This window comes from Heterodontus francisci, chromosome 5, assembly GCF_036365525.1.
Source record: "Heterodontus francisci isolate sHetFra1 chromosome 5, sHetFra1.hap1, whole genome shotgun sequence".
In the NCBI taxonomy this organism is placed as follows: domain Eukaryota; kingdom Metazoa; phylum Chordata; class Chondrichthyes; order Heterodontiformes; family Heterodontidae; genus Heterodontus; species Heterodontus francisci.
In genome coordinates, this window is record NC_090375.1 from 163,470,317 (window position 1) to 163,493,726 (window position 23,410).

Below are 23,410 nucleotides of genomic sequence, written 5' to 3' on the forward strand. Positions count from 1 at the left end.
AAGTCTGAATGGTATTCAGGTCTTTGTAGAATGGTATGGACTGCTTTATTATGAAGGAAGTTATTAATGGAACTGAATACTGTGGAACCATCAGTGAACAGTGCCGATCCTGACCCAAGGACAGAGAAAAGGTCATTAATGAAGCAACTGAAGATGGTTGAGCTCCTAACTTCTGTAATGATGTCCTGGAGCTGTGATGACTAGGCATTGACAATCAGGAACATCTTGCTATGTGCCAGGTATCACCCCAGTCACTGGAGTGCTTTCTCCTCGGCACCTACTGACTTCAGTTTTGCTAGGGTTCTTTGGTGCCAAACTTGGTCCAATTCTGTGTTGAATTCCAGCATAGTGACTCCCACCTCTCCTCTGGCATTTATCTTTTGTGTCAATTTCTGAATCAAGGCTGTGATGCGGTTTGGAGCACAATGGTTCTGGTGGAACCAGAATTCAATATTGGTGAGCAGATTATCAAAGAGCAGGTGGTGCTTGATGGCCCTACTGATGACATCTTCTATCACTCTACTGATGATTGGGAGGAGGCCAATGATTGGCAATTGGCCAGCTTGGCTTTGTATAGGACATACTGAGCATTCTTCCATATTGTTGGGTAGATGCCAGTGTTGTAGCTACACTGGAACAGCTTGACTAGCAAAACAAATAGTGCTGTTTTCCAGATCTTTAGCACAATCACTGAGATGCTGCCTATGGTGGTGGAAACCTCAGGAGGAGACTGGTCCACTCAGAATCTTTGGATGAAGATACTTGCAAATATTTCAGCCCTGAAGTGTTTGCAAGTGACATACTAGACTCCACCATGGATAAAGACGGAGATGTTCACGGGACCTCTTTCTCCTGAGTTACCCAGTTTATCTATCACTATTCATGACTGGATGTGGTAGGGCTATTATAGCTTTGCTGTGATCCATTGGTAGCAGAAATACTTAGCTCTGGCTGTAGTCTGCTGCTTTTCATATTTAGTATGCAGGTAGCCCTGGGTAGTAACTTCCCTAGCTTTGTACCTTACACTAAGGAATGCATGCTGTTGCTCTTTTAGGCTCCCCATTGAACTAGGGTTTGTTCCTTACTTGGTGATCAAGAGTGAAAGATATGCCAGGCCATAAGGTTACAGATTGTGGTGCTGCTGATGGTGCATAGCATCTCATGGATGTCCAGTTTTGAGCTGCTAAATGTGAAAGATATTAAAAATGGGGAACAAAAGACAATTTCCACTTTTAATATCGAATGTTAAGTATTAAACACGCCAGGCCAAATACAGTATCAAATAAAGATAGAATTCTATTCTACTCTTCGTATAGTAATGATACCAATACAATCTACTCTGCTCCAATAATGCATCTGAAGCCCAATCTCAGAAACACAACTCTTATCGCACGGGTGTGATACTGCACATGTCTGTTTGGCTCAGTTGGTGGCGCTCTCACTTCTTTAGTTACGTCATGAGATCAAACTCCAATCCAAGTTGACAGCATGTAATGAAGGCTGACATACCAGTGCAGTATTGAGGACTGCTGCATTGTTGGAGGTACCATCTTTCAGATGAGATGTCAAACTGAGACTTTGGAGCTGAAATTGATCTTGGGGATTAGTACAAAATGGGTGACTGTGTATTGGCAATCTGTTTTACACACCACCCAATTATTTTTGACTTCAATGGAAAAGAAAATCAGGCATGGTGTAAAATGACTGTCGATTCAATATTGCTTATTTTGTACTATCGCCCAACAACAATTTCAACTCCTCTGTTTGTTCTGGTGGATGTAAATTTTCCCATGCCATGATTCAATGGGGCAGGGAGTTCTCCTGGTGACTTTGCCAACAGTCCTCCATCAGTCAACACCAACAAAAACATATTAACAAGCCATTTATCTCATCTGCTATTTGTGGACTTTCATTGCTTAGTTTTTCTACATAGCAACAGGGACTACACTTTATTTTGGGATGCCCTGAGGATGTGACTGGGTGCTGCATCAATTCAAAGTCTTTTCTTTACGGTTCAATTTCTCATATTATAGGGGCAAATTTTAAAAGTCCACACTGCTAAGAAGTCTCACCCGAATCTAAAATCTGGACAGCCACTGCCCATGATACTCTAACTATTCATGAGGAATGAAGGGGGAACAATAGAAATCTTTTTCTGACATAGGGTAGTTAGAGCAGGGAATATTTGACCACAAGTGTCAGCTGAAACAGAGATGATAACACAATTTGAAATCTACATAGCTATGTATTTGTAAAGGAAAGATATAAAAGGATAGGTGGAAAGGGCAGGGAATTGGATGAGCAGATTGCTCCAGATGAATAGCTAGCACTGGCAGAGATCTGTTGGGACAAATAGCCTCTTCCTGTGCTCTAGTTTCTAAGATTCTAGTAGCTGTGTAAAATAAAACAAACAAAAAACTTGATGGCGTTAATTAGTTATACCAAAGAAAACTAAATGTTGTTTGCAATATAACATTTGGTGCTCAGCTGATCACAGTACAAATGACAGAGCTGCAGAGATAGCAGATGTGCAAATAACTTAGAAGAGCATAGCTGCAGTAAGTGGTAACAGAAACAAAAATAAAGGATTCTCATTCGAATTGTGATGGAGTCCGTAGTTTGCGAGACCAGTGGAGGAGCGTGTGTTGACTGTTGTCTGAACAGATGACTAGTTGAATTCTGTCAGGTGCACTGACTCTGGCTTCAAAGCTTGCTTTTTTTGAGACAGTCCCTAACTTACAAATGAAAATAAAATCTTCAAGGTTCTGGGGAGACAGAACTGGTTAGAACCAAATAATAAACAGAGTCATTTAACCAGAGACATCTGACTAGAGCTATCAAAGCTCAGGTCACAAGATTGCAGACTTCAAGTAGGCTATGACAGGGTTTTCTGGCAGACAAGCTGCAGAAAGTGGTAGGTGATTCTGGGAGCTGGCCATTGGCAAATATAAGTTGCTGCAGCTGCTTTCCATGATTTAAAGAGATACTGGCAGTGTTATGCCATCAAGGTTGTCGAAAGCAGAGCTAATGAGGTTTGGGAGGTGGGCGCTGTTTTTGGTGGAGACCATACCCATGGAGTTTCAGATTGAAGGGGAACTGTTGTCAGATGAAAATCGATGACTGCATCTTGGAAAACAGGATCTGGATAGCCACCTGAAAAAGTTCAGAGTTTTGAAGAACTTTGTGGCTGTAATTGGACTGCCCAGAAAATCCATGAGATCTTTGTTGTATCTGATAGTTAACGTGCAATTTGGAAAATATATATTGACCGTGATTTGTCTGTTAATTCATATTTAATATTGATTTTGGTTTGATTATTAAAGTAAAAGTTATAAAAGTGAAATCTTGTCCATTTTTGTATTGGGGTCATTCGGTAAGTTTGGTTCTTATGATTTGATCATCTCCATGGGGATCATAATATAATGTATATACTCATCTGCTATATATGCCCATTTACACTTACAGGGTAAATGAGAGTGTGGTGGACTAAACAATCATAGGGTTGGATTGTGAATCATCAAAAATTTGTAATATTGTATACTCACGCAGATCACTGGACTTCTATCAGCGACATGGATGGATTAGCAAAGGAGGAGCCAGGTGGCACTCCTGTCAGCAGCAGCCCTATGCCATCCTATAGCCCAGTTGAAGTGACATTGTGTTCCACTTCCGAAAGCATCAAACTCAGAAAAACAGAGACCTCTGCAACTGATACAGATCCATCAGGGTTAGTCTCAGACACAAAAAGTAGACTTTCTGTATCTTCTCACCTCACCACTTAATTATGAATCATCCATCAGTGTGACTGCTTCAGTTAGGTCAGTCCCCAGTAGTAGAGTACATCCACAACCAAAACAAAAGGTTCGTGACATACATGGACGAATCTTGTAGCAAAAGACGACAAGCACATTACACAAACTGCCTGATTGCACAAAAGGTGAGTGCCACTGGTAACGCAGTGCAGGACTCAATGGGACACAAGCTAGCTGATCAGCCTGAAACTCTTCATGTACTATTCGTCTGCAATGTGCTGGTAACTGAATCAACCAACAGCTGAAACAGTTTATCTAGTCACTTATTTCATTGTTGTTTGTGGGGCCTTGTGTGCAAATTGTCTTTCGCATTACCTCCACACAAGATCAGGGGGCAGGTTTAGTTTAGAGATACAGCACTGAAACAGGCCCTTCGGCCCACCGAGTCTGTGCCCACCATCAACCACCCATTTATACTAATCCTACACTAATTCCATATTCCTACCACATCCCCACCTGTCCCTATATTTCCTTACCACCTACCTATACTAGGGGCAATTTATAATGGCCAATTTACCTATTAACCTGCAAGTCTTTGGCATGTGGGAGGAAACCGGAGCACCCGGAGGAAACCCACGCAGACACAGGGAGAACTTGCAAACTCCACACAGGCAGTACCCAGAATTGAACCCGGGTCGCTGGAGCTGTGAGGCTGCAGTGCTAACCACTGCGCCACTGTGCCGCCCCAACCTTGCCTGTCTAAGAGCGAAGTCCAAAGTACGGAATGTCCTCATCAGGGAACTCCTCTTTGCTGACGATGCTGCTTTAACATCTCACACTGAAGAGTGCCTGCAGAGTCTCATCGACAGGTTTGCGGCTGCCGGCAATGAATTTGGCCGAACCATCAGCCTCAAGAAAACGAACGTCATGGGGCAGGATGTCAGAAATGCTCCATCCATCAATATTGGCGACCACGGTCTGGAAGTGGTTCAAGAGTTCACCTACCTAGGCTCAACTATCACCAGTAACCTGTCCTTAGATGCAGAAATCAACAAGCGCATGGGAAAGGCTTCCACTGCTATGTCCAGACTGGCCAAGAGAGTGTGGGAAAATGGCACACTGACACGGAACATAAAATTCCGAGTGTATCAGGCCTGTGTCCTCAGTACCTTGCTCTATGGCAGCGAGGCCTGGACAACGTATGTCAGCCAAGAGCGACGTCTCAATTCATTCCATCTTCGCTGCCTCCGGAGAATACTTGGCATCAGGTGGCAGGACCGTATCTCCAACACAGAAGTCCTCGAGGCAGCCAACATCCCCAGCTTATACACACTACTGAGTCAGCGGCGCTTGAGATGGCTTGGCCATGTGAGCCGCATGGACGATGGCAGGATCCCCAAAGACACATTGTACAGCGAGCTCGCCACTGGTATCAGACCCACCGGCCGTCCATGTCTCCGCTTTAAAGACGTCTGCAAACGCGACATGAAATCCTGTGACATTGATCACAAGTCGTGGGAGTCAGTTGCCAGCGTCCGCCAGAGCTGGCGGGCAGCCATAAAGGCGGGGCTAAAGGGTGGCGAGTCGAAGAGACTTAGTAGTTGGCAGGAAAAAAGACAGAGGCGCAAGGGGAGAGCCAACTGTGTAACAGCCCCGACAAACAAATTTTTCTGCAGCACCTGTGGAAGAGCCTGTCATTCTAGAATTGGCCTTTATAGCCACTCCAGGCGCTGCTTCACAAACCACTGTCCACCTCCAGGTGCTTATCCATTGTCTCTCGAGATAAGGTGGCCAAAGAACTTTATAACTATGACTACACTTCAAAAGTAGTAGTAAAGCACTTTGGGATGCCCTGAAATTGTGAAAGGCACTATATGAATGCAAGTCTTTCTTTTCTTTTATTTGGTACATGTACTACCTGGAATAATATTTGTCATCAGTTGTGTACCTTCGATATATTCTATGCTCAGAGCCCACCTTCTCTACCTCCTGCTCTACTGTGGTATAACCATCAGTAACTGAATCACTGTAGGAAGTTATGGGCAGAACTGGATAGTAGAACAAATGATGTGTTATTTTCAGCATTTGGCACAGGCACAATGGGCAGAATGGTCTTCTGAGCTGCATCATTCAATGATTATGAGGTGTGAGTAAATAAAGGTTAATAATGATTGACTACAATGATACAAACCCACTTGTATAAGAGTACAAAATGGCAGAATAGGCTCGAAGGGCTGAAGGTCTACTCCTGTTTCTTTGTTCCTATCCAAATATAAACATGGACTTGTAGTAAAAACAGAATTTCATTTAAATTGCACCTTATACACATCTCAGAAAAATTGACAGCTTTGGTGCAGGGATGAATGCTGGGAATGATACCTACTCTTCTTCATGGTATCACTGTGGTCCACCTGAACTACAGTACAGCCAGGTGATGCCTTGGCTGAATGCCTCATCTGAAGGGCAACACCTACAAAATTCAACACTCACTCAATATGAACTTGGTGTGAAGGTTGAATCTACAACTTTCTGCCGACCAGCTAAGCCAAAGTAATACCAAGGGCGGCACAGTGGCGCAGTGGTTAGCACTGCAGCCTCACAGCTCCAGCGACCCGGGTTCAATTCTCCCTTTGTCTGCGTGGGTTTTCTCCGGGTGCTCCGGTTTCCTCCCACAGCCAAAAAGACTTGCAGGTTGGTAGGTAAATTGGCCATTATAAATTGCCACTAGTATAGGTAGGTGGTAGGGAAATATAGGGACAGGTGGGGATGTGGTAGGAAGATGGGATTAGTGTAGGATTAGTATAAATGGGTGGTTGATGGACGGCACAGACTCGGTGGGCCGAAGGGCCTGTTTCAGTGCTGTATCTCTAAACTAAACTAAACCAGATCAGATCTATACTACAGCAAAGATACCTAGCAGAAGGTGCAGTGGCCAGAAAGGCTGAACGTTCTCACCGCTGTATGTAATCTTAGTATTATCCAAAGTCTTGATATAAACAGTGATCAAATATTAGGACTAAAATTCCATTTTAATAGATGGAACATCATGGGATTGAGCAATTTTACAACATTTTTACCTTATTTTTGGCAGTTGACAGAGAAAAGAAACATCTTACTACTGAAATCAATACTGTCCAATGCCATGCACACCTCAAAACTGGTTGAAAACACCCTACCCCAGCCCAAATCCACCCCGACACGATCAGATGGATATTGGCAGGTTACTTAACACCATCATAAGTGCACCATCACAGTAAGACTGCAGAGGTTCTAGAAGAAGGCCCACCACAAGTTTCACAGAACAACCGAAAATTGTAGCTAAAAAAGGTTGTCAGAACTCCATATAATTGGTTATGCCAGAAACACAAAAGTTCGTGCTGCATTTTCACTTCAACATTTTGTATCAATCCAATAATTACACGCAGAATACCCATCACAAAGATTATATTTTCTTGTCCTTTTATTTCATCCTTCGTCTCATCCGACGCATTAACAAAAAACTTTTTTTCTTCCTTTCAGGTGTCAAAGAACGCAAGCTCCAGCAGCTGATGGGGACTAATGCCCCTCCAGATCCTTCTTCCCCTCCACTTCCCTCTGACCCCACCCCTTCTGATCTGACCCCTTGCGGTGTATTCACTATACCCTCTGACCTTCCCCTCTCTGACGCTGAACGTTCTGTACTCAGCAAAGGTCTCAGTTTTATCCCCTTACGCCCCCACCTCAATGAATTTTGCGCTCGGCATAATTTTGAGCTCTTCTTCCATCGCCTCCGCCTCCGGGCTCACTTCTTTGACCAGGAGTCCTTCCCCCAATCAGTAGACCCATTCATCTGCCTCCAGCATTCTCCTTCTACCTGGACGCCTCCCCCTGGCCTCTCACCCGCTCTTGAACTTTTCATTGAAAACAGTCGGCGAGACATTGGTCATCTCAATTTCTCTGCCCCCCTCACTCACTCTAACCTGTCCCCCTCTGAACTTGAGGCACTCCGTTCTCTCAGGTCTAACCCCGACATTGTCATCAAACCTGCAGACAAGGGTGGTGCTGTTGTTTTGTCTGGCATACTGACCTCTACCTTGCAGAGGCTCAGCGCCAACTCTCAGACACTTCTTCCTACCTCCTTCTGGACCATGACCCCACCACCAAACATCAAGCTACTGTCCACAGGACTGTCACTGACCTCATCTCCTCTGGAGATCTTCCCTCTGCAGCTTCCAACCTCACAGTCCCGCAACACTAGACAGCCCGCTTCTACCTCCTTCCCAAAATCCACAAACAGGACTGTCCGGGAAGACCCATTGTGTCAGCCTGCTCCTGGCCCACTGAACTTATTTCTTCCTATCTTGACTCTATCTTTTCTCCGCTGATCCAGTCTCTTCCCACCTACATCCGTGACTCTTCTGATGCCCTACGTCATTTTGACAATTTCCAGTTTCCTGGCCCCAACCGCCTCCTCTTCACTATGGACATCCAATCTCTCTACACCTCCATCCCCCACCAGGACGGTTTGAGGGCTCTCCGCTTCTTCCTTGAACAGAGGCCCAACCAGTCCCCATCCACCACCACCCTCCTCCGCCTGGCTTAACATGTTCTCACATTGAACAACTTCTCCTTCAACTCCACTCACTTCCTTCAAGTAAAAGCATTTGCTATGGGTACTCGCATGAGTCCCAGTTATGCCTGTCTTTTTGTGGGATATGTCGAACATTCTTTGTTCCAGTCCTACTCAGGCCCCCTCCCTCAACTCTTTTTCTGGTACATTGATGATTGTATCGGTGCCGTTTCTTGTTCCCGCCCCGAACTGGAAAACTTCAACTTTGCTTCTAATTTCCACCCTTCTCTCACCTTTACATGGTCCATCTCCGACACTTCCCTTCCCTTCCTTGACTTCTCTGTCTCCATCTCTGGGGATAGGCTGTCTACTAATATCCATTATAAACCCACCGACTCCCACAGCTACCTCGACTAGACTTCTTCACACCCTGCCTCCTGTAAGGACTCCATTCCATTCTCCCAGTTTCTCCGTCTCCGACGCATCTGCTCTGATGATGCTACCTTCCATGACAGCGCTTCTGATATGCCTTCCATTTTCCTCAACCGAGGATTACCCCCCATTGTAGTTGACAGGGCCCTCAACCGTGTTCGGCCCATTTCCCGCACCTCTACCCTCACCCCTTCCTCTCCCTCCCAGAACTGCGACAGGGTTCTCCTTGTCCTCACTTTCCACCCCATCAGCCTCCATCTCCAAAGGATCATCCTCCGCCATTTCTGCCACCTCCAGCGTGATGCCACAACCAAACGCATCTTCCTTTCCCTTGTCAGCATTCTGAAGGGATCGTTCTCTCCGTGACACCCTGGTCCACTCCTCCATTACCCCCACCACCTCATCCCCTTCCCATGGCACCTTCCCATGCAATCGCAGGAGGTGTAATACCTGCCCATTTACCTCCTCTCTCCTCACTATCCAAGGCCCCAAACACTCCTTTCAGGTGAAGCAGTGATTTACTTGTACTTCTTTCAATGTAGAAGACTGTATTCACTGCTCACAATGTGATCTTCTCTACATTGGTGAGACCAGATGCAGACTGGGTGACCGCTTTGTGGAACAGCTTCGCTCAGTCCGCAAGCAGGACCCCGAGCTTCTGGTTGCTTGCCATTTCAACACCCCCCCCTTGCTCTCATGCTCACATCTCTGTCCTGGGATTGCTGCAGTGTTCCAGTGAACATCAACGCAAGCTCGAGGAACAGCATCTCATTTACCGATTAGGCCGGACTGAACAATGAGTTCAATAATTACAGAGCATGACGGGCCCCCCATTTTACTTTACTTTTAGTTATTTTTTTCTTTTTCCTTATTTTATATATTTTTTTGTGTTTATTTTGTTTCATCTTAGTTTGTTCAGTTTGCTTACCCACTGTTTTTTTCATGTTTGCACTTGTGGCTGTTCAATTTTCAGTCCGTTAACACCCTTTCTGTACTAATTCTTTGACTTTCAGCACACCATTAACATATCTTTGCTCCCTGACCTTCTGGTCAGTTATTCTGTGACCTCGTCCTATCTACACCTCCTGTGTTATCTCTTGCCCCACCCTATTTGCTTCAAACCTTTTACATTTCTAATATCTGCTAGTTCTGAAGAAGGGTCACTGACCTGAAACGTTAACTCTGCTTCTCTCTCCACAGATGCTGCCAGACCTGCTGAGCATTTCCAGCATTTCTTGTTTTTATTTCAGATTTCCAGCATCCGCAGTATTTTGCTTTTAATATTTTCTTGTCCCACTGTTTCAGCACCTGGGCCAAAGGACAATGAACTTTGCACTCACTGAGACTGCACTTTGTCAATCTTGTATGCTTCTTTTGAAGTTGACCGAATTAATTATTCATAGAAAGGTCCTGGCTTGTATTCAACCTGCCAGCTGGAGCTTGCTGTCAGTAGGGTCAGGAAATTGTATGCAGCTGCAGTTGCTATGAAAAAGGTTTATATTTCTTAATAACCAGAGAGGAAATTGCTCGCCAAAAACATTTGCTGGAGAAAAACATTAATAGCCAGCGAATGTCTCAGTACATGCTTTTCCAGCTGCTGCATTGAAGTTGATTTTTCAGGATGTGTAGTAAACGGGTTCTTAGAATAACAGAATCTTACAGCATAGAAGGAGATCATTTGACCTATTGTGCCTGTGCCTGGTCATTGAAAGAGCTATCCAATTAGTCTCACTCCCCTGCTATTTCACTATTGTCTTGCAAATTTTTCCTCGTCAAGTATTGAATCCTGTCCACCATTTGCAAGGCACAAGTCAGGAGTGTGATGGAATACTCTCCACTTGCCTGGATGAGTGCAGCTCCAACAACACTCAAGAGGCTCAACACCATCCAAGACAAAGCAGCCTGCTTGATTGGCACCCTATCCACCACCTTAAACATTGACTCACTCCACCACCAATGCACAGAGGCAGCAGTGTGTACCATCTACAAAATGCACTGCAACAACTTGCCAAGCCTCCTTTGACAGCACCTTCCAAATCCATGAACTCTACCACCTAGAAGGACAATGGCAGCAGACACAGAGGAACACCACCTGCATGTTCCTCTCCAATTCACACACCATCCTGACTTGGAACTAAATTCCTCCACTGTCACTGGATCAAACTCCTGGAACTCCCTCCCTAACAGCACTGTGGGTGTACATGGACTGCAGCAGTTCAAGAAGGGACTCACCACCACCTTCTCAAAGGCAATTAGGGATGGACAACAAAAGCTGGCCTTGCCAGCGATGCTCACATCCCATGAAAGAATATTTTAAAAATTAACTTTATTTGACCAGCTCTGGGCCTTGAAATGTCAGAGGGTGGTTATTCTCGGATCATACCTGAATGTATCCGCTGTTACAAATGCCGGACTTTGTAACATGATAATGTTTTGAAAATTGCGATTTTCAAAAATTTAAGATAGAGTCAGAGAAGTCAGGTGACCTCACATTCACTCTGCTTAAAGACAAGACAGAAATCTCGGCTACCAGAACAACAAAGATCCCAGATCAAAGACATTGTTTGAAAAGCAGAAACTTGGGGGTATAACACCTGAAGAACAATGGGTTTCATCCAACCAGACTTTTGGATCGTAAACAAAGAGTCAGTGATTCTGAGGATGCAAATGTGCACGGCAGCTGCTAACATCTGGAACCAATGGAAAGCCTGGGTGCTGCTGAAACCAGACTTGTGGACTTTGCATATTGGGCAAGGACAATAGCCTATTGACTTGTGATGCCAGCCAAAATTTTTGAAGACAGACAGGCTGTAAGAAAGAAGGGAGATCAGCAGTAGCAGCCTCAGAACAGGCTGTGAGAAAGGAAGCCAACCAGGGGTGGCAGCGCCGAGGGAGAGAGAGAGAGGGAGCACCTGCTCTCAGAGAAGACTGATACAGTGAAAAGTTGCAAAGATTTGAACCTGTTTTGAAAGTTGCAGTTTGCAGAAAAGGAACACCAACAGAGAAGGAAAACCACCTTTTTCATGGATGTCCAGGTCGGAAGTGCTTGGAGAAGTGAGCAAAGAGGACATTGATTTTGAAAAGGTCTGGGAGATCCAACCCTTTGCCTTTGCGAGGAGTTTGGGACTTTCAACCGCCAAGATTTCAAGATCAAGGAGGACTGTGTAAGTTATAAGTGTGGTGTGAGGTTTTTAAGTATTTAATAAGTAAAGAAAATACCTTCCTTTGTAATTTGGGGTATCAGTTACTTAAAAAGCACTCAGATCTCGTATTTTAACATTAACTGTCTCAGTGAGGTCGTAATACCACCAACATTAATCCCCATTAACGCTGGCAGGTTCAGTGTAAGAACACCTTATTTATAAGTAGATGGGTGCAATCACCACTTGGTGCACCTTTGCTCACTGCTCACCCCATGGGTCTCACTCAGCATACTGGCTACCATGGCCAGGGCCTCCTGGTTTAGAGACACTGTCCTTGGCCTTGCCTTGTAATGGTTGGATAGAAGTTTTGACCCTTGCAGGTTCTCAGGGTAAATCCCAGAAATTGTGAAGTCCTGACATCATCAGGTTTCTGCTTGAAGTTGTGTCCTAAAATCTGCATACCAATTTTGTTCTTTTAGCTCATTGAATGTTAGAGAAGCAGGTTGTTCTCCTTGGAGCAAAGAGGGTTGAGGGGAGATTTGATAGCGGTGTAAAAGATTGACAGATTTATGTAAGGTAAACAAAGAAAAGCTGTTCCCAACTGATGGTACAAGGGCTAGGGGACACAGATTTAAGGATTTGGAGAAGAGATACAGGGGACATCTGAGGAAGAACTTCTTTATGCAGCAAGTGGAAATGACCTGAACTCGCTGCCTAGGAGGGTGGTGGAAGCAGAGATGAAGAATAATTTCAAAAGGAAACTAGATGGGCACTTGAGGGAAATAAACTTGCAGGACTACAGGGATACAGCGGGGGAATGGGACTAATTGGACTGCTCTATAGAAAGCCAGCATGGACCCAATGGCCGAATGGTCTCCTGTGCTGCAATGATTCTATGACATATCTCCATTATTTCAGAAAAGGGAAAAGACGGAAAATGGGGAACTATAGGCCAGTTAACCTAATTGGCAAAATGCTAGAATCTATGATTAAGGATGTGGTAGCAGGGCACTTAGAAAATAATAATATGATTAAGCAGAGTCAATACAGATTTATGAAAGACAAATCGTGAAAACTTTGTTAGAGTTTTTGAGGATGTAACTGGTTGGATGGATAAAGGGGAACAAGTGGATGTAGTGTATTTGGATTTAAAAAAAACATTTGATAAGGTGCCACACAAGAGATTATTACACAAAATTAGGACCCATGGGATTGAGGGTAGTATATTAGCGTGGATTGAGGATTGTTTAATGGACAGAAAACAGAGAGTAGGAATAAACAGGACATTTTCCAGGTTGGCAGGCTGTATCTAGTGGGGTACTGCAAGGATCAGTGCTTGGGCCTCAGCTATTTACAATCTATATTAATGATTTAGATGAGGGACTGAGTGTAATGTATCCAAGTTTGCTGATGATACATTGCTGAGTGGGAAGGTGAGCAGTGAGGAGGATGCAAAGAAGCTGCAGAGGGATGTAGAGAGGTTGGGGAGTGGACACGAACATGGCAGCTGGAATATAAAGTGGTGAAGTGTGACGTTATCCACTTAGGTAGGAAAAATAAAAAAAGCAGAATATTTTTTGAATGGTGAGAGACTGAGAAATATTTGTAGCCAAAGGGATCTGGGGTGTCCTTATGCATGAATCACAGAAAGTTAACATGCAGGTACAGCAAGCAATTAGGAAGGCAAACAGTATGTTCGTTTTTGTTACAAAAGGATTGAAATATAAATGTAAAGAAGTCTTACTACAACTGCACAGGGCATTGGTGAGGCCACACCTGGATACGGTATGTAGTTTTGGTCTCCTTACCTGGGGAAGGACAGATATACCCTAGAGGGAGTACAACAAAGATTCACTAGTCTGGCACTTGGGTTGAGGGTATTGTGTCATGAGGAATGATTGAGTAGACTAGGTCTATATTCCCTGGAATCAACCTCCAGTACCTCATCCAAATGAAATTTATTCAAGTATCAGCATTGACAGTGATTGTTAGCAAGCTAGTTAGCCAAGATGATAATACCACTGAGCCCAATCCTCTACTCACACAACATCCATACTTGTGTATTTTTAGCAAGGGGCATTAACTTAATACCAGGAGCAGGAATGTTGGCCATTTTTCCCTCCTTAAACTTAGGGGTTCACTGAGATTAGCTAACTCAACAGAGATCAGTGATTAAACCTGGGGTCTTCCTAATCTGTATGGCTCAGCTACTCACTAGATAAACTCACTGAGCAGCTGGGAAAGCTACACAATTGTTTTTTCTGTATCACATTAACCAGGTTAAATCAATTATTTTACATTTTGTATCTTTTGAACAAAGCTATATAGCCTTCTTTGAACTTTAGTCCCAGTTTCCCCTGGCTACGTATTAAAACAGTATGCTGTAACCTAATGCTGAGTATGTTTCCAGTAACAAAATAATCTTAGGAGCATTTTTATGCAATGTATTGTATATCATTGACATTCTTCAATATCCCAGTCCAATCCATGATGACACTTAAAAATAAGGGAAAAAAACCTGCATGATCGTTCCCCATACATTCCTGTGTTCCTGCCACCAAATGCACAATTGACATTTTTAGAATCACCAGTTAATTGCTGTAAATTGCCCTTTAGAAGGTACATAATAGAAGAGTGGTGAGTGACTTGTCCTCAACTTGCACTCCCACCCTAGAGGGAAAGATATCTTCTAGTTGTTTTCATCAACAGTACAGCCAGGATTGGGATTCGGATAACTGTGACTGAATGGTGTACCATATTGTGACACAGTGGGCTGGAACACCAGCCTGTAGCACCACTATTCCACTGTGGGTTATGTACTATTATTGTGCCATACTGATAGGTGTTATCAATAAATAAATCAGTATACAAAGATAATTTGACATCAGGAAGCAAATCACTTTTTGGAGCTTTTGGTTATGTACTTCCCAATGTCAATCAGTATCTATTCCATTTAGCCATTTCTTCCTCTATCAGTTCTTCTATTTGACAAGAAAAGTTTGATGTAAGGTAGCTTAAAAAGATAGTGATAAATGCAGAAAGCATGTCTTCTTGCTTTGTGGTGAAATTTCTGCCACAAAAAATAGATAGATCAAAGTATATGTTAAGATCTGGTGATATTTCTACAAATGCACAGGCTTGTAAAAGTAACCTCTGAACTGCTCCATGATCTTTAGCAACAAGGTATTAAACAACATTATAATTCCAAACTTTTAATAATCTCCTTACACTCCCAGGGGAAAGCATATGTCTGTCCAAATATCAACTGCTGAATGTGACTAAACAGAGATGGAAACAGCTAACAGGGATTCAAAGAGCAAGAGAATTTTTTTTACTACAGTAAATATCTAATTATCACACAGAAAAGGGAACTACCTAGGTCCACACAGAGGAAGAGGGGGGATCTTCTGAAAATTAACTAGGATATCTATCTACATCAGGGGGATTGGGTAGATTTTACCTGACATCATTTTCAGAGTATCTCCTTTGTAAATCCTCTTTATTCCTTTGTCTTGTCCCTGTCTCTTCCTCACATTCCTCTCGCTCACATTCCTCTTCCTCACATTCTTCCTCCTTTGGTTTGTCTTCTTCCCCCAAGTCCTCATTTTCCTCATTTTGGGTTCTTTCTTCCCTCTCCCCTTCTTCCTTTCTCCCCTCTTCTTCCTCTACCTCTGCCTCTTCCTCCTCCCCTTCTTCCCCTCCCTCTTTTTTTTCTTCTAATGCTTTAGACCTTCTGCAGGTCACAACACAAAAGTAATGAAGGCATGCAAAAGGAAAAAAGAATGAAGTTAGTGACAATTCAAGGATTACAGATTGCTAAGCACTATGATAAGAATGGAAATAACCAGTAAACACAACACTAATGAAGAAACATTGACATTGAAAATCACAAAACACAATTTAGATTAAGTGACTGATTTTAAAGTGCAGTCATTACTCTTATTTTTACACCAGATCTAAACAGGAAGCAAACCAAAAATAAAACAGTTTAAATATCGCACTTTATAAAACCGGATTGCAACAAGAACATGTGGAGTTATACACAAATAAACAAAGCATATGCCAACTATTGATTTTCACTGCTAATGTATCTGGACTGGAATTGGGTCCTAAATCCTCAGTGGATTCATTTTTCATTCATATAAAAGTTTTTATTAAAGATTTAAGCAATCTTCATTTTATACATATTAAGGCAAAGTTCTGAATTCATTGGGCAATAATTTAGCAGGGCTGATCTCACTCCATTAAGAAAACAACCGATTTTTATTCCATCAACTGAATAATAGGTGGGAAATGTGCTCTGCCAGATTACCACCTATACAGTTTAGATGGAAATTTACTGCATTTCCCTGTAATTTCTAGTTGTGATTGTTGTGTTTTGTGTATGACTGTTCAATAATATAAAGCAAGAAAAAGTAAATATTTAACAGACAAATTTAAAAAAAATTTATTAGAAATAACTTCACAGCAACTGAATTTAGTGCTGTTCAGGGAGCAAATATCTGACCTGCAAATGGCGGTGGGAGGATGGATGTACCTTCAGATCATCCTACTGATTCAGAATACTTCAGTAAAGTAGTAGCACATCTACTATAAAGTGCTCATTAACATTGAGAAATAGGGGGTACTTATGAGCTGTTTTATGTTTACTTTCCTGTAATCCATTTAATATTTATTGTACCTGAGAAATGGTATTGTACCAGGTTTGGTGAGGCGTTATTGATGTGTTTAAGAACTAGCAGTTACTGAAATTAAAGAATTTTTATGCTATTGATTTATCTACTCTGTCCACAGAAAAACCACAATATGCTCTTTAAGAAGAGTAATCATTCTCCACAGCTTTTGAGCAGCTCTTCCCATCCTAGCTCTCTCCTCATTTAATGAGCATTTCTCAGGGAAGGTTTGTTGGTTAGATGAAGCATAGGTCTCAGCAAAAAAAAAATGAAAGTAGACAAGCTTACCCTTGTGGACATTTTAATAATTATGTGACAGAAAGATGTCACTTGCACAAATCAATAAGTCACTGTGGGGGTTGGCAGTGAGGTGGGGGGTGGTGGTGGGGAATGCAGAAGTCTTAAATTAGGCTATATGCAAATTAGTCAACATTTTACTTCAGCAGCAGAAAGCTTTTGGAACACATTAAGGTGTCTACATGTGCTCAAATCGGTGACAAAACATCATGCAAACACTGACTGGACAGGGAAGAGGCTTAATTGTCACAACAAGCACTGGTATATCTGGTACAGGAATGTATATCCTAATATGTTCGCAGTTTGGAGGGTTTATGTGACTGAAGCAGCTCAGGCTTCTTCTATTGTTTGTTATGGCCAATCTGGTCTCAGCAGCATCAATAAGGCCACTACATAGTAAGCCGCCTCATCATATGCCCGAGGCAACATATTTACCTTAACACTTAACAATGATGTCATTATGTTGAGATCTTTACAAGCTTGAAATGGCACTGCTGTATAATCTTAAGCAACATTCTGAACACAAAACTTATTTCAGATGAAAAGATGAATATCTATCTCACTGATCAAACTATTTAAATTAGAAACAGATTTATAGAACTGTGTTCTGTACAGTATGTCACGGTCACTGGGTCTCACCTGATCTTTCTGGATGTCCGAGGGTGTTCAGATTGCACAGACATGTAACTTGTACTGCTCATTCGCGAAGCACTGCTCGTCCTTGACACAGCAGACACATCACTGACATCGCTATCTGATGATTTATTGGAGATATTGTCAGAACCTCGCTGAGAGTCCCGTCCCAGCCGATGCTGTAAAAAAGCAACCAACCTCTTCAGTCAATAAAAGTACCTGAGGATAAAAGTGCAGCATATTCCAAAAAAAATATGTGAACGACTATTTGATGAAAAGGCTGTTTAGAGAGGAACTTAGTCCTATTTTTAAAAGTTCACTTATAAATCAAAACCTGCACCTGATTTTCTGATTTCTGTACATGAATTGCTCACAGCATTGTGTTTTTTTTATTATGTGTGAGGTGATATTTTGGGTGATTTTAATAGAGGACTGGATTGATGAGGCCTGAGGCCAAGGTGGCTGGAAAGCCGTCTGGCGTTCCACAGTCTGGGCCCAGGAAATTTTAACTCCCATGTCTCTTATACATGCTTGACACCAGTCTTCTTCCCAGACCCAATGGGACAAGCTACCTGCTGACCAGCAGGAGCCTGCTGTCGTGAGCCCATGGATAGTCTCTAGCATTAAGGAAAGGGGTCAGGATGGCATTGTGGCCAGGGAGTGAAGGATGGACTCAGTGAAGGGGAGGCCCAAGGTTTCCATGTGCTGCTCAGAGAAGCACTTGTACCTTCCTAGCACCGACTTCTCTTCCCATTGTGTTTTGTCTGGCGAGGAAGTCAAAATGGCTACCCAAGACAGGCCTTAGGGTTAGCATTGCAGTCAGGCTCCAAAGGCATTATCGAAGCCCAGTCTGCATATTTAAAAAAGGACCCTGTTGCCTCCTGGGGGTATTCCACTTACTTGCTAAAAACAGCAGTTTAACGTTTTTCTGTGTGCATGCCACTTATTAAGAAAAAGAAATCCACTCTTCCTTTCTTCTCTGTGCATGTCTGCTTGCAAAGTTCACAAAGTTTTTGAGTAAAATTGCTTCTGGAATGACAACACTGGGCATGAAATTCCTGCAGTTCAATGGCACCATCAGAACTGAGATGGAGCCCACCTTGAGGCTTTCCTGTAGAGTTCTGAGGAAAGGCATTTACCCAAACGTTAACTCTGTTTCTCTCCCCACAGATGCTGCCTGACCTGCTGAGCATTTCCAACATTTTCTGTTTCTATTTCAGATTTACAACATCTGCAGTATTTTGCTTCCTTGCCTTCTTTGTATTTATATGGCACCTCTTGATTCATGATCCTCATGGTACCAGAGCAGTCAGATGTAAATGTGGAATCTGAAATGAGCATGTCGAAGTCAGCCCCTCATTATCTAATTATTGGGGCTTCTGCTCTGAAAAGGAGAATACTGGATGTGCATCAGTCACATGGAAATACTGGTGATCATCTCAAAGGATCTGAGACAGATAGTAACGGGTTGCAGTAAATCCAATTTCATCATCAGTGCCCATTACTGAGAAGAATTTGACACAATGAGAGCTATCTGGAGTGAGTGGTGGCACCATAAGCATTTGCATCCACTCCCCCTGACACACAGCCCTCCATAACAAAGTGGATACTTTGACGACTGCACTTTAGGCCTTGGGATACCATTTGGAAAGAATAATAGAACACAGTTTCCAAGCACTATGGGGTAGCATCCCCTCAAGGTCTGCAAGTTCTTACTGATACCATTAGGTCTGCCTCCAAATTATCATTTAGGCACTTATATTCAGAATACAGCACAAGTAGAATAGCTAGAGTGCACCTTCATAATGCTATCCTCTCTCCTGATAACAGCCTCATGTGACATAGTTAGCAAGCCCCAATGCCCGTTCATTTAATTGCCCTTACTTAACCATTGCCTACTTCAGCAGACCTCTTCTGAGACATGAGACTGAGGGGACAGCATGGTCTGTACACTCTGGTGGAAAGTTATCTCCTAGCACAGTGGTTCCGAAATTTTACTTATTGCGTACCTCCTTCCAGATCTACCAGCTGTCCATGTACCCTTACCAGCATACAGGCTAACTATTTTAACCCCTTTAATGTCCAAGCATTGTACAAAATGTACAAACTATAAAATACATATGTACAACTTAAACCATGGTTGAAGAGTACTACTCGCTATTAAAGTGACAGATGAGGTTGTTTGTTTGAGTGTAGGCACATAATATTTTGAGTGTTAGGTAATAGTTTGAGTCATAAGTTGTTTTCTACACAAAAGCACTGATGATACTTTGATTTCATTGCAGTGAATGATGAAACTTGCACTTCCACACAGGTAAGTTGTAGCAAATGATATCAAAACCTGACAGCCCTAACAAGTTGGGGAAATCTATTCACATTTGGACCCAAAACTCAGTCAACTGCTTTTGTTGGAATGCAATCTTGAGTCTGCCGTCCAGGAGGTCCTCTTGTTCTTTTATTGACATGTCTTGAAGCATGGGTACGGCAGAGAAATTTGTGAAAGAGTAGCAGATCCAGCTGTTTGCATTTTCCATTGAGAGAAAGTAATCATGTAATTGCCTCACCAGTTCAGTGAAATGTTACTTGGTATCATCTTTAACACCATCCTGCAACTGTGGTTCATTCGTTGTCAGGAATTCAAGCGTGTTTGGGAAAATGTCAGTGTTGTTTTCTTCCACAAAGAGAGGCGAGTATTTCATTTTTAAAAAATCATTTACTTAATTGTGTCCTGGACATTGAAGATGGCTACACTCAGCCCTTGACGTCCTAGATGTAGGTCATTCAGGTGAGAGAATATATCTGACTAGTCGTTCAGCAGTGAGAGCCAGAATGTGTCATGTAGACAATGAGAGAGTGGAAGCGGGTGGTCTGTAAAGAATAATTTGATCTCATAGTGAAGTTCAAAGAAATATGCTAAGATCTTGCCATGTGACATTGAACCTCCATGTGCAGCAATGAAGAGCTCACATTCGATCACATTACATTGAGCAGAAAATATTCTGGAATGCTATGATCAAGCTTTTATAAAGTTTACCATCTTCACAGCATTGTTCAGGTCCTCCTCTAAGTTGGTAGGCATGCTTTTGATAGTGAAGGTTTCCTTATATATACTGCAAAGCACCCACATCACATTGTGAGTCACTTCTCTGATACTAGTCCCTATTCCACTGTTCCTACAAGTCATTGACTTCACTCCATCAGTGCAGATGCCAACATTGCGACAAACAACATCATTTGATGTATGAAGTTGTCAAGCAACTGAATAATCTCCTCAGCTGTTGTTCTGGTAGGCAGCGTCTGGCAAAACAAAATGCCCTCCTGCATTGCACCTTCATAAATATACCTCACGTACATCAGGAGGTGAGCTAAGCCTACCATGTCTGTGGATTCATCCAGTTGCAGCACAAAGCACCAGTTGCTAATGACACGGTTCACTCATTGAGTTTGCACATCACTAGCCATGTCATTAATTTGACGTGACACTGTTGTTTGATAATGGCACAACTGAATTAATTTTTGGGCTTTCTGTCCAAGCATAGTGCTTCTGACATAGTAGCATGTTATAGTTCCATAGTACACAACTGCAGATAGTATTAGTTGCTCTGCTATGGCGTGAGGTTTTCCTGACTTTGAAACTCTGTAACTAAGTATGATGCTTCAAGGGCCTGAATATTGTTATCAGCAGCAGATAAGTCCAAAAATGTCTTGCTTGTTATTAGCTGTGCTCACATCTGCTTGAAATATTCTGGCTGTTAGTCCTTGTGTTTTTCATGTTTTGTTTCCAAGTGTCTGCATAGAAGAGATGATTTTTGGCAGTTATTCAACAGGACTTTACTATATAACACACACTGTGGCTGAGGGTATTCAGCAGCCCCAGTCCAAGTAATTCCCATTTCAATGTACTTTTTGACTTATTTACATCTCTTTGATATAGATCTTGCTTTCTGCTTGGTGTCAACTTTCCACTTCACAGGCTGAACTTAGCACGTTGAGTCAGCAGCCATTGTCTCACCAGCGATTTCAACAAGTGTACTTGTACTTGCAAGGTAAATTTCATTATTTGGCTTCTCATCACTGATGCTTTGTGTGTTCTTTTTAACACTCCCTGTCTTTAGCCACTAGACCAGAGAGGGAGACCAGGCAACCCGGATAGACCAGAGAGGGAGACAAAGCAACCCGGATAGAGCAGAGAGGGAGACCAGGCAACCCGGATAGAGCAGAGAGGGAGACAAAGCAACCCGGATAGATCAGAGAGGGAGACCAGGCAACCCGGATAGATCAGAGAGGGAGACCAGGCAACCCGGATAGACCAGAGAGAGAGACCAGGCAACCCGGATAGACCAGAGAGGGAGACCAGGCAACCCGGATAGACCAGAGAGGAAGACCAGGCAACCCGGATAGACCAGAGAGGGAGACAAAGGGTGACACAATGGCTAGTACCACAGCCTCACAGCTCCAGCAACCTGTGTTCAGTTCTGGGTACTGCCTGTGCACAGTTTGCAAGTTCTCCCTGTGACTGTGTGGGTTTCCTCCGGGTGCTTCAGTTTCCTCCCACATGCCAAAGACTTGTGGGTTGATAGGTAAATTGGCCATTGTAAAAATTGCCCCTAATGTAGGTAGGTGGTAGGAGAATTGAGGGAAGGTAGAGATGTGAGAGGGAAAATGGGATTAATGTAGGATTAGTATAAATAGGTGGTTGATGGTTGGTGCGGACTTGTTGGGCCGAAGGGCCTGTTTCGGTGCTGTATCTCTCTATGACAAAGCAACCTGGATAGAGCAGAGAAAGAGACAAAGCAACCCAGACAGACCAGAGAGGGAAACCAAGCAACTCGGATAGAGCAAAGGGGGAGACAAAGCAACCCGGATAGACCAAAGAGGGAGACTGGATACAGCAGCAGGGAGATCAAGGGTTGCCATAGGGTTCACTGATGCCTCCCTGCAGATGCTCCCCCAGACTGCTTGGGCAAGGATGGATGTCCTGGTCCCCAGGGGCGAGATGAGGAGACCGGCCTAAAAATGAAGCAAGCCTGGATGGAGATCGCTGAGGCGGCCAGCAGCCGTGGGTCTGTCCTTTGAATGTGACTGCAGTGCTATAAAGGTATCAATGACCTGATGCATGCAGCAAAGTGAGTGCAATGGAAAATGTCAAGCATATAGCCTTATATCAGACGAAGGATGAATGTGAAATCAGTAGCAAAGGCACACCCACCCAGATATTGGTAATGCCCAGGCAGCAGCATTGGATGTCAGAGGCATGGCATCCTCTCCATGGAGGGCTCCAGTCAGTTACAGTTGACTTCTATACTGCTGCTACTCCATGGCCACATGCTGGAGGCATCCATGTGGTGCCATCATGGACAATCAGGCTGATACCAGCATAGGTACTGTGCATGTCTTGGATGGGTGACTAGCAATGGAAATGTATATGCACGCAGGAGAAGTGTGCTCAGTATGCTAGGGAGAAAGCCAAGATGGGTGGCGGTATCCCATACTTCACCATCCTAACACCCATGAAGAAAGAAGCGCTAGGAGTGGGAGGCCTGTAGGCAGGTCAGGCAATGGTTGATGGTGAGATAGGAGTGGAGACCCGAGAGAATGATTGGCCTAATGGATGGTCACAAGAGACCCCCTGGCGAGCAGGAAGCATAGTGCTCATGTGTCTACCACTGGTCACATGGAGTTCTAGACTAGGAGTAGTCAGAAGGACGTGATGAAATGCACTTCACCCAGTAAACACTCCTCTCTCTCTCAGGTCAATGACAACAGCAGCCAGCTGACCAGACCAGAGGAAGAGGAGACCTCAGAAGGTGCACCGTCACATCATTCCCCCACACCCTCCACCAGCACAGATTCTCTCATCTCGGAGGGTTGTCATGAGCGATTAACTATGCGGTCACAATCTGGTGAGCACTGCACTGACGTGCCCAATCA

General features: G+C 43.4%; 1 protein-coding gene across 1 annotated transcript in view; it reads right to left on the bottom strand.

Annotated features, from left to right (window-relative positions):
* Positions 1–23,410, bottom strand: part of rims2a (regulating synaptic membrane exocytosis 2a) — a 749,410-nt gene that overhangs the window by 291,910 nt on the left and 434,090 nt on the right. Inside the window, exon 21 of the mRNA XM_068032308.1 lies at positions 17,486–17,658. Within this exon, the coding sequence (XP_067888409.1) occupies positions 17,486–17,658 (173 nt within the window). The remainder of the gene's footprint in view (positions 1–17,485; positions 17,659–23,410) is intronic.